Here is a 13137-nt window from a genome sequence, read left to right on the forward strand (position 1 = left end):
TCATTAATTTCAATATATTTTTTGATTTCTGGTTTGATTTCTTCTTGGACCCATATGTCATTAAGTAGAGTGCTGTCTAATTTCCATGTGTTTGTATAGTTTCCAGAATTTTGTTTGTTATTGATTTCTAATTTTAGTCCATTGTGGTCTGTAAAATTACATGGGATAATTCCAATTTTTTTGAATTTACTGAGACTTGATTTGTGACCTAACATGTGACCTAACATTCATGGGTTGAATATATTTGGGGATCTTTGAGCTTCCTGAATCTGAAGATCTGTGTCTTTTTCTATACCTGGGAAGTTTTCTTCCACTATTTTGTTGAATATGTTTTCAATGCAATCTCCTTTTTCCTCCCCTTCTGGAATACCCATGACTCGGATATTTGAGTGCTTAAGGTTGTCTGATATCTCTTTCAGATTTTCTTCAATGTATTTAATTCTTTTTTCTTTTTCTTTGTCTGCCTGTGTTATTTCAAACAGCCCATCTTCAACGTCAGAAGCTCTCTCTTCTGCTTCTGCAAGCCGACTGGTTAACCTCTCTATTGTGTTTTTTATTTTGTTGAATGAATTCTTCAGCTCGGCCAGCTCTGCTACATTCTTTTATAGGGCATTGATTTCCTTGTACATTTCTTCTTTTAGGTCCTGCATACTTTTCCTCATTTTATTGTGTTGTCTAGCTGAGTTTTCTTGTATCTCATTTAGTTTCCTTAGAATTATCACTTGTAATTCCTTGTCAGACATTTCAAGGGCTTCTTGTTCTATAGGATTTAGAGCTTGAGAGTTATTATCCTTTGGTGGTGTACTTTCTTGATTTTTCACATTTCTGGCATCTTTCCTTTGAGGTTCAGTCATTGTGGCAGGGGATTTCACAGTTCATTGGTTTGACATTATTGTCTGGCTGGGATTCTGCTGGGGCTGCCAATTTGGTATGGCTGCCTCAGTGTCTGCTTGGTTGGCCACTAGTGCCTTGGGTGCATGGTTGCCTTGGGTCTGTGGCCTCTCTGGGGAGGCACCTCTCTTGTCAGCATGCACTCGGCTGGGCTGGGGATGGAGTTGGGTGGCGGTGGCGAGGCCTAGCTGCTGGGTAATGCACCAGCACCGCAGGGTGCATCATCTCTGCAGATCTTCTGCTTCTCTGGCTGGATGCCTCCCTTCTCTGTGCACGCGCAGCTGGGCCAGGGATGGAATTGGGGGGTGGTGGTGAGGCCTACCTGCTGGGTTGCATGCTGGCACTGCAGGGCATGTGGTCTCTGCAGAGCTTCCGCCTCTCTGGCTGGATGTCTCCCTGATCGACACACACTCGGCTGGGCTGGGAATGGAGTTGGGTGGCGGTGGCGAGGCCCATCTGCTGGGTCGCACACCGACACCGCAGGGCGCATGGTCTTTGCGGATCTTCTGCTTCTCCGGCTTGATGCCTCCCTGCTCCTACGGTTTTGAGCTATCTGCATAAAGTTCCTACAAACATTCGTGTACGTCATTTTGGAGGATATATAATAGTCCCTCAATATCCACAGGGGACTGGTTTCAGGAGCATCATGAATAACAAAATTTACAAATGATAACTCATATAATATGGCTAAGTATTTGCATATAATCTATGTACATCCTCCCATATACTTTAAATCATCTCTAGATTACTTACAATAATTAATACAATGTATATGCTATGTAAATTATTGTATTATTTTTATTTGTATTATTTTAGTGGTGTTATTTTTTATTGATATTTTTCCCAAACAATTTTGATACTTTGTTCATTGAATCCTTGGATGTGGAACCCACAGATATGGAAGGCCAACTGTGTATTTTCATTTCTCTTGGGCAAATAAGTAAGAGAGGCTTTGCTGAGACATATGATAGCTATGTATATATAAAACTGCCAAAATGTTTTTCAAAGTGGTTTTGTATCATTTTACATGCCCACCAGCAATGCATGATAGTTCGTTGTCAACTATAGTTCCCACCTCTTTGTCTTCATTCCATTGTCAGTCTATATTCTAATTGGAGTCATTCCAGTGGGTGTGTGACTCATTTTAGTACTATTTGAATTTCCTAATGATTAATTATGTTGAGCATCTTGTCATGTGCTTATTGGCTATCCATGTATCTTCCCTTATAAAGTGTCCAATATATTTTCTTGACAATTTTCTGTTGGTTTTTCTTATTGTTGAGATGTAAGCTTTGCTAATATATTCTTAAGAATATTTTCATCTACGATCATGAGTGATATTGGTTTATATTTTTCTTCTTATAATTTCTTTTCCTGGTATTATTATCAGATTTGTGCTGATATCATAAAATGAGTGAGAAAGTGTTCACTTTTCCCATTTTCTCAAGGACTTTGCATAGACTGGATTATTTCTCCCTTTGACAGTATTCACTGGTGAGGTAATAAATTTGGAGTTTTCTTTGTAGTAGATTTTTAGATATGAATTCAATTTCTCTAACAGAAAGTTTATGCAGATTTTCTGTTTTATGTGTCAGGTTTTTAATTTGTATCTTTCAAATAAATTTTTCATTTCATCTAAGTTAGCAAACATGTTGCTTTAACATTGTCCATAGTATTCCTTTATTGTCCTGTTAATATCTATAAGATCTGTATTGATGCCCTGTCATGCATTCTTTATGTTGGTGTATCCATCTGCATTCAACCAGGAGACAGAAACCACAGAGTGATTTAAAAAGGGGAAGTTTAATATAAAGAATTATTAATCTCTGTGAAATTAGTTTCCACAGGATATAAGAGAACTCTAGAAGATACCCTAAGGCTCAGGCTCATGGAGGATTAACAAGGAAGGACAATTTTTGAAAGGGGGCTGACTTTACAAGGCAATGTAGTTCAAATCTCATTGCAGAAGGAGTCCATTGGGTGGCAGAAAAGTCCACTGGTTTTTCTAGGCCTTAATTAATCTATAGTCTTAAGCAAGGCAGAAGCAACACCTTGGGGCACTAGCTAGTCATAGCCAGTTTGTAAGCCTGAGGGTGTGCAGATGGAGTGGGGGTACAAAGGAGGGTGCAAGGGCCCTTCCATATCAGCAGGCATGTAAGCAGTGATCACCAGCCAGACCAGGACTGTGAGGTTGCTGAAGGACCAAGTGTACCTGTTGAGAGGCTGGGGCAGATGTCCTCACATCCAAACCTCTAAGAGACTGCCAGGCTGTCAGAAGTAGCAAGAGGAACCCCTTTCTTCTGTAATATTCCTCCTGTGCTCTCTTCTGAGCAAGCTTTCCATCTTGCTCCCTGAAAATAAACACTTAAAAGAAATCCATCTATTAAAGCAAATTGAAGGTTGAATTTGCAGCAGAGAGGCAATTTTTAATCCTTCTTAGTCTTTTTCTTCATTTCCCTTGATTCTTTTGCCTGTAATCTAAAAAAATAATTTAACAAATTATACCACAGTATTGTTTCTTGCTTAGTGTATAAAGAGGTATTCTGTCTTATTTTGGTTTAAATTTTATAGAATTTGGAAGACATCCATTATGCTGAGTGTTTGGTTGTTGTATTTAATTGTTGATAGATGAGTTTGTTTTATTTTTACCTATATTTTGTCTTCATAAATAATGATTATTAAATAGAGGAGTAGAATAAATTGTGTGTATAATTCATGGTCTACAACGATGAAGTTGTCTATTTTTTTCAACTATTTTGGACTGGTAATGGATTTTTCTCAGTGCTTTGTTCTTCTAACAATATTGTTTCTGTCTTAGGGGACTTTGGGTGAAAGATGAGTTTGACAGTTTTACTAGGCTACTATCTTGATCAATTCTTCCCTTCAATTGTTGGTTAAATTTTATCAAAAGACTTTTGCTTTGTTTGTCTTATCTAATAACATGGTCTACATGGTAGAGAGAGTACTTTAAAATTAGGAAGATTAGATGCTCTTGATGATCATAAAAACAGCAGCGTGGAGAGCACAGGGGACAGATTAGACCTTAAGAGCTTGATAAAGAGGGGAATAAGCTCTGAAAGGGATGAAAGTTTGGACAATAGCTGGTAAAAGATGTGATATTAAGGATTTTTTTCTTTCTTTTCTTAATCCATGGGAGTAGCAGAGCTATATATCACAATGAAAAAAGGATCTTGGAGACAGTCTTCATAAATAATCTATTATTAGATAAGCAAGCTCTTTGTCTTGCTCTGATAAGAAAACAGTTTATGTGAGAAAATTGTCCAGATAAATGAATTAATTCCCATTTCTGAAGTAGATAGTACAGTTGTTGATTTGCCTTACCTTTCTGGGCAAGAATTTTCTGGAACAAATAGTTAAGCTATGTGAAGGCAGGTGATCTCTTTCTTAATACTCAGAAGGCTTCAGAATCATTTACAAAGTAGAAAAAAATATCTGGGAAGAAAAGAAAATAGAAGAAAATTAAATACTCAGTACAGATTACTCAATGCATGAATAATTAAATTGAAAAAATGGTAATAGTGAAAAAGGAAAAGAATACTAAAGAACATGTGTTTCCAGAATGACAATTTCTTACCACTGTGGATAAAATTAGACCAAAAAACCTCCCCCATATCTTTGTAAAATTTTGCACATAGACACAAATAGAAAAATCTCATGTTTCCAGAATAAAAGAAACTGGTCACATGCAAAGAGTTGGGATCAGAATGCCTACAAATTTCTCATTGGTGACATTAGAAGCATAATATAATGTTGCCATATCTTCAATATTACAAAGGGATCCAGGCAAACCCTAAACTAAAAAATTACCTCACAATCTTCTATGGGATGCACTGAAATGTATGCTTTGGTAAAATGCATGATGAAAAAAAAAAGAAAAAGAAACATCCTGGTTACAAGAAACAGGAGACTAAAAATAGCAGAGACAAGCAGGATTCCTAAGGATAATGGTGAATTGGGTTCCCAGACACAGAGAACAATTACTCCAATTTGGACCAAAATGAAATTTTTTTTGCCCAAGAGCAGTATAGGGCCCTGCAGCTATAGCCACCTTTCCCTCCAAAATAAACAAATAGGCTTCATGAAAATCAGTGGATCCATCACTGTTAATATGGGCTGAATGATAAGTGGCATGTGGCTAAGGCTGAATGACATTGAATAAGTGTCATGACATGAATGTGTACACTGAACTGTAGTGCTCTTAACCAAAATCTTGTAAATGCCCTATTTGGTCTGTTTGCAATGAAAGAGAAAATACGCTTGCCAGAGAAATAGGAATTCTCTTACATACTCTTCTTCATTTTATGAAGGTACTTCAAAAAGTTCAATGGAAATTCAAAGGTCAAACGGAAAGATTTTATAATCTTTTTTTTTTTTAACTGAAACATAATTGATTATACGTATTTGTGGAGTACAGAGTTGACTATCAATACCTGTGTAAATATGTGATAATCAAATCAGGATGATTAGCATAATCATTACAATACATAATTATTGTTTGTGTCCATTAATTGATTTCTCACAGACCCTCTCTCCCTCCCCCTTTCCCACCTTTAGAAACCACGGTTCTGTTCTCTGCTTCTGAATTTTCAACATATTATTGTGATTGTTTTCATTTGTTTGTTTGTTTCTTTCTTAGCTCCCACTTATGAGTGAGGATATGAGACATTTCTCTTTCTGTGCCTGGCTTATTTCATTTCACATCATTTTCTCCAAGCTCATCCATGCTGCTGCAAATGGCAGAGTTTCATTCTTTTCTATGGCTGAGTAGTAGTATCTTTTAGTTCTATTTTTCCATGAACTTTTTGGAGTACCCTTGTGTATATATAGAACATCTCCAGAAGGGCACAGAAAGTCTGGTAGTAGAGATTGATCCTGAGGTGACTGACCAGCTGGGAGAAATGATAAGAAAGAGATTAACTTTATACTCTTTGAAATTTTGTTTATTTTCAATTTTATAAAACTTGTAAGTAATCTATTCTTTAAAAAGAGGGATAAAATAAAATCCACATCATAAGCAAACTGAAAAATATTTAAATTATCTCCAACAATATAAAACAACATTAATCTCTTTAACTGAATTTGTGATAAATGTAATATTCATGTAATAAATGCATATTAGAGAAAATGTGAAAATGAGAATCAGTGTAGGGTGTGACTAATACAGAAAAATTTTCCAAAAGAGATCATTTCCAGCTTGTTCTTGAAGGATATTTTGTAATAATAATGATCAATTGAGATATAAAGTTTCCTCAGATGTATGTGTGACTCTTTCATTCACATTTGTACTATCAGTACAATGGTTACCTGGGACCAGTTATAGATGACCAGGTATTTATTGTCTGGGACAAAAAGCAAGACAGGGTCTGCCAAGAGAAATGGATTTCCTCATGGAAGAAGACTAGCATTTTATCTGGCGAACATAATGAAAGGTTAAAAAAATGAAGAAAAGGGTTTAATTATTGCCAAGGTAATTATTGAAAATTGAACCGCATATTCTCAATTATGCAAGATGGGAATCAACCTAAAGTGTGAGTTGATAGAGGTAAAAATTAGATTTTTCAATCTTCTGGAACTTCTAATGAAGACAAAGAAGACATAAGAAAGTAATTAAGTAGGAATTATAGTCCATTTATTTATTGGGGGGAGAAGGGATATTGTAACTCCAGTGTACATATTCATATCACTGCAAATCATTATGTAAAAGATGTGTGTGAGATCAAAATATAACACTTCTCAACTGATAGAACATAAAATTACACGAGATGTAAATGATCACAAAAGCAAGCCATATATCTGCTGTTTTATGTAAATGTGACCAGAATATTAGTCAAATTTTTGTGATCCAGTTTCAGACAAGTGCCAGAGTAAAAAGAGGTGAGGCCCAGACCCAGAGTTAAATAAATAAAAAAAATTTAGTTTCATTTCATGGACTAAGCAGTTGGGGACACCTTTCAATGTAAATCTTCATACTATTTTTTTCTTGCATTTTCTCTTATTCTGACAAGTTTTTCATATTCGATAGTTGCATTCATTTCTCTTTTTGTTTCCTTTAGCTCTTATTTTCCGCTCCACAACTTTTCTATATTTCTAATTTAGTATCATTATTTTGGAACAGGTTCACCAACAGGGTAATAAGGAGAGAAAAGCTGAATAGAAGAAAGCTATAATACTCTTAGTCAGATGTTTTGTGAAGGAAGGAAGTATGGGGGCATAGTAATCACTCTTGTGTTGATAAATTTTGCTCCTGTCACATGTATTATGCAGTTTTGATTAGTGCGTGAACTAAATTGAGAGATGAATTAAGCATTGTATCTAGGGTTGCCAAATAATATACAGGGTGCCCGGTTAAATTTGAATTTTAGATAAATACTAAACACTTTTATAAAAAAATTAGGTCAAACAAATAATATTTAATGTAAATATACTCAAAATATTGCAGGTAATATACTAAAACAAAACAAAAACAAACAAAATTTACCTGAAATTCAGTTGTTAACTGAACATTATATCTCTATTTGCTAAATCTGTCAATCCTAATCATATCATAGTCAAAGTAACTTGCTGTAATATATTTTCTCAATTTCAATGCCTCTTGTGTCTGAAGGTAATACTTAAGACATCTGTTCTCTAGCTTTAAAAAAAACTTTACATTTATGCTCTTAAAAAATATAGTAATATTGATATCTTACACATTTAAGAAATTTAATAAGATTTAATGAAGGAAACTAATGGTATATTAATTACACACTGCAGTTAAAAAATGAGTGGAATAATAGCTATGAATGTCCTAAAGACAGACTTAACCTTTTTAATAATTTGACCTAGGGCCCTGCTGTCTATATTGCTTCTCCTTTCTGCTATGTTTATATGCCAACCTTCTGTATGTACACACCTTTTCTCTCCATTCTGACTGAGAAATACTGTCATTTCATCTTTCATACATACTTGACAAACTCTTTTAATCCTCCTTTTTCTGCATTGTTTTTATGTGAAATCTTGACTCCAAAACAGTAAATATTAGTTTAGTTGAGATCTTGTAAGTATCAAAACGTTTTGACTTAGGTTGAGTTTGCCTTTTCATAACCTTGCATGTTTGATCTGACAGCATAGAACTCACTGGGCATCATGCTCTTAATCTTCCTTTATCATGTTTATCCATTTTAGGTCTTATTTGTTATACTAACCCAGAAGCAGATTAAAAAGTAAACAGAAATCTTGCTGTATTTTATGTCCTGTATTTTTTTTTTTTTTGTCAGTTAGAGAGGTAAGGAAACCAAATGTCAGGGACTCTGCCATTCAGGGGATGGGATAATAGCTGGTTAGAACTGTAGGTTTTCCTTCATGGAGATATGAAGTAATTCTTTCGTGACCTGGGATGTACAGGCATGATCACCGACAAGGGTGGAGTTGACTGATAGAAAAGACTATTTATGGGTGTAGTGATGCCCTTGAATTTATTGCTGAGACACTCAAGGAATGATTAAAAAGTCAACTTGTGTTGTATGATAGAATTATCTATGCATTGTACCTATCATTTTTCCCTCATTCGTCTGTGCATTGTTTTCTCATTCTCCTTCACATCTAAGAATTTACTGTGATTATTAAGAGGAAATAGATGAAAATCTGACCCTCAAGGTGTCATTGTCTTATAAACAATTTGTTGTTTATCATTGAAATCTCATTTGTTGTTTTAAAAGTTTAGATTTGTGACCTTTTATTGCTATTAACTATTATGGTATATGCTGAAGGACTGAAAAATTTCCACCAATCCTAGCAAGGCTTTATCCCCAAGTGTTGTGTCCACTCCTCTTGCTAAACTCATAAGACCAATCAACAGCTGTTAAACCAGATCCAGTCTTCCAGCCCCTGCATTCTATCTCATGATTGACACAACCTGTTTCCCCAGACTTTCTGGGAATCTGAACAGCAAACAATAATCAGAACAAAACTGACCTCAGATTGACCATCTCCAGTGATCCCTATAAATCTTTAACCTCTTCTTTGCTTGCCTCATTATGATCATCTTGAGTTGTTTTCATGTTAAAACGTTTGATAAAGGCTTAAACTAATGGTGTTTTTTGCTCCTTTCATAATATGGATTGTTTGACAGAGGATAAAGAGGTGGGAAGAAGTCTAATTCTGGATGCCTTTCTAGTCGTACTACTTAATAAATCCCATGTTCATGAATAGGTACAGCTGACTCTGTTCGTGAATGTAAGTTATTTACAGCTCAGATATTATTGAAAAATCATTTTGAAGTAATTGTGAACACACTTAATGAAATTTCCATCTTATTCCTACACAAGGATCTAAAGGAGAGCACACAATACCCCCCCCAATGGATACTATTCTAACCTAGGGGTTATCTCATCATATTTTTTCCTTCTGACAGTTTTCAAAGGAGGTATTTTGAAATTTTAAAGAAAAGCATCATACTTACTTTTCTGATAGCAATTCATGACTTCTGTTGTCAATTTCACCACAAATGTCCTTAGGATTTTAGAGTAACTAAAAGCTGAACAAGGGATTTTAGTGGAGATGTGTCTATGCACTGCCATGTTTTTTCAAGAATTCACATTCACAGAAAGCCTTGGAAATACAGAGATCTTCAACTCGTTTTATTCATTTATCCCATCACTTGATATTGTTTCTCATTGGAAAGTTAGGAAATGATATTTCCACATGCAGATCCCCGTTAGCCCAGATCCTTCTTCTATGTAGTTTTGAACTGTGGATACTAACAACTTCAACTGCCTTAATCTTTGCCAACTTAGCTCACAAAGATAATCACACTGAGCTTAGTCTCCAACTCACAATGCAGGCCAAGCTAATGTTAATTATGAGATTAATAACTAAATTCCCATTTTCTGGAGAATTGGACTTTTAAGCTGCTTATTGTCAAAAGTGATCTCATATAGTTTATTCTGTTTTATGGTATTTCTGGCAGAAAGCATAAACTTGCACCTGTTACTCTGACAAAGTTAGAAAAAAAATTTCTCGTTATTTTTATTCTTATTTTTCTGTTTGTGTGTGTGCATACATATATGAGTGTGTGCATGGTATAGTCAAGCAGGTTTGTTGTATTTTCTTCCTGTTTGTTGAAATAAATGTAAATATTTTGACTTGTTAATATCTTTTGTTTGTCATATTTGCTTCTAGATTCTTATTATTTTTTCCTTTTAAAAATTTTTAAAAATATTTTTAAATTTTACTTGTTTTGCCTGTTTTGAGCTCACTTATTTCAAAATTTGTCTTATTAATACATTAAACAAATGAAATGTTTCTTCTAATATTTCAAATATTTCAGTAAATTTGAATGTTTAAATTAAAGAAGTTTGCAAAACCATTGTTCCAACATTTTCCTAGGAGCCATCCATACTACTTTATGAATATTTCTATAAATGCTATTTTATATGATTTCTTTTTGAATAATAACAGAAAACCCAAGCAAGAAATAAAGAAAAATTTTAATTCCTGGAAATCAATCCCATATTCTCTTAATGATAGAAACAATTCTGATTGACATTAAAGAAAGGAAGAAATTATTTCTTCTAACTAGGTTCACAAATCAAGCTTCACAGGACCATAAGAAAGTTATCCTGGCTGAACTAGTTAGAACTTCCAGAGAAATTGGTAAGGAACTCATCTTTCATTTTCATCCAATTGCTCAGATTCAGTATGTTCTCTTACTTGTGTAAGATAAAAGCAAGTTTTTTGATTGTTTTATTAAAACCTTGTTTCACTTGCTTGTTCCTTAAGGTATAAATAAAGGGATTTAACAAAGGGGCAACAGAGGTAGTGAGCACAGATACCCCTTTATTGATGGCCACCTCTTCTTTGGCTGAAGGCTTGAGGTAGATGAAAATGCAGCTGCCATAGGTGACAGAAACAACAATCATGTGAGAAGAGCAGGTGGAAAAAGCTTTTTTCCTTTGATGAGCAGAGGGAAATCTGAGAATTGTTTTGATGATATATATGTAAGAAAGAATTACACCTATTAGTGTGATAATGAATGTCAGTACTGCACAGATTATAACCATTTGTTCTATGAACCATGTATCTGAGCACGAAATCTTAAAAAGAGGAGATGCATCACAGCCAAAGTGATCAATGGCGTTGGAGTCACAGAATTCCAGCTGGAGGCCCATACCGAGTGGAATGACGATGATCATCAACCCAGAGATCCAGCAGCAGAGGACAAGGGTGGTGCAGACCCGGTGACTCATGATGGTCATGTACTGAAGGGGTTTGCAGATGGCCACATAGCGGTCATAGGACATGGCAGCCAGGAGAAAAAACTCTGTAGCCCCAAACAGTCCAATAAAAAATATTTGACTGGCACAAGCATTGTAAGTTATGGTGTTGTCCTTGGTTGATATACTGTAAAGGAATCTTGGGATACAGACTGATGTGAATGAGATTTCTAAGAAGGAAAAGTTTCGAAGAAAAAAATACATAGGTGTTTTAAGATGAGAATCAGTCAGGGTAAGAATGATAATGGTCAGGTTTCCAGTTATGCTCAGAAAGTATGTCAGAAATAGAAATATAAAAATGAGAACTTGCAGCTGTGGGTCATCTGTAAGTCCCAACAAGATGAATGTTGTTATTGCTGTGTGATTTCTCATAATCACATTTGACATTTTAGGCAAAAAAAAAAAAAAAAAAATTAATAGAATAGAAAACAGAAAAACAAGATGTTAACAGAGTCAAAGCTGATTTTTAGAGAAAATGAATAACATTAATAAAATTATTATGAGATTAATCTGGAAAAAGAGAGAAGATGCAATTCATCAGCAATGAGAGTGATGGCATCAGTACAGATTACACAGATATTAAAAAGGTTAAACGAAATATATTGAAACCTATGTACATAGATTGGGCACATTACATGAACTGGACTAATACTTTGAAAGATACATTCTACCTGAGCTCATTCAAGTTAGAATATTTAACCTACATAGCCCTATATTTATTAAAGTAAATAAATATATACTTAAATAATCTTACAAAGAGAACTCAGGATGGATAGATTGATTGTTGATTATTACCAAACATTTAAAAACAGAAAAAGAAAATTACCAGATCTACACAACTGCTCTCAGAAAACTGATCTTTGAAAACAAATATTAAAACATCTGATGCTGTTTCCAATATATGTAGACATAATATAACAACAACAAACAAAAGTGAAAAAGTAAAGTATCCCATAAATAAACAAAGTTTCAACATTTTCTTACGTGGTCAAATATATATTATAAGTGGCTTATGATATGTTAACTGTGTATATTGTAATTCCTAGGCTGGGCACATGTACAGACACACAAAATTTTAAGAAATGATATAGTAAAAGAAAACATAGAGGAAACACTTCAGGAAGTAGGACTTGTCAAAGACTTATGAATAAGACCTCAAAAGCACAGGCAACAAAATAAAAAAGGAATGGGATTGTATCAAAGTAAAAATCTTCTATACAGCAAAAGAAACAATTAACAGAGTGAAAAAGCCTACAGAATGGAAGAAAATATTTTCAAACTATGTATCCAGCAAGGGATTGATACCCAGAATATACAAGGAACTCAAACAACTTAACAGTAAATAGAAGGTAACCTTAATAAAAAATGGGCAAAGGAGCTGAAAAGACATTTCTTAACAGAAGATATACGAATGGCCAACAGGTACATGAAAAAATGCTCGACATCACTAATTATCAAGGAAATGCAAATCAAAACCACACTGAGATATCATCTCACCCCAATTAGACTGGCCATCACCAAAAAGACTGAGAATAACAAATGCTGCTGAGGATGTGGAGAAAGGCGAATCCTCCTACGCTGTTGGTGGGGCTGTAAATTAGCGCAGCCTTTATGGAAAACAATATGAAGTTTCCTCAAAACAACTACAGATAGAACTGCCATCCAATCCAGCAATTCCACTGTTGGGTACATACCCAAAGGAATGGAAAACATCATGTCAAAGAAATACATGCAACCCCATGTTTATCACAGCTCTATTTATAATAGCCAAGAGTTGGAACCAACATAAATGTCCACTGATGGACCACTGGATGAGGAAAATGTGGTATGTATGCACAACGAATACTACACTGTCATAAAAAAGAATAACATTCTGTCATTCACAGCAACATGGATGAACTTACAGAAAATTATGTTAAGTGAAATAAGCCAGGCACAGAAAGAGAAATGCCACATGTCCTCACCCATAAGC

At 34.8% G+C, this 13137-nt stretch overlaps 1 protein-coding gene across 1 annotated transcript; it reads right to left on the reverse strand.

Moving 5' to 3' along the window:
• Positions 1–10598: 10598 nt before the first annotated feature.
• Positions 10599–11537, reverse strand: LOC134360410 (olfactory receptor 6C2-like). Its single transcript, XM_063074744.1, has one exon. It carries the CDS (start codon positions 11535–11537, stop codon positions 10599–10601), a length of 939 nt encoding a protein of 312 aa, XP_062930814.1.
• Positions 11538–13137: the final 1600 nt, after the last annotated feature.

Source organism: Cynocephalus volans, chromosome 12 (assembly GCF_027409185.1).
Source record: "Cynocephalus volans isolate mCynVol1 chromosome 12, mCynVol1.pri, whole genome shotgun sequence".
NCBI lineage: Eukaryota > Metazoa > Chordata > Mammalia > Dermoptera > Cynocephalidae > Cynocephalus > Cynocephalus volans.

What these genes read in the sequence shown, in the direction of transcription:
- LOC134360410 (XM_063074744.1), bottom strand. Translation starts at nt 11,537, where the DNA reads ATGAGAAATCACACAGCAATAACAACATTCATCTTGTTGGGACTTACA.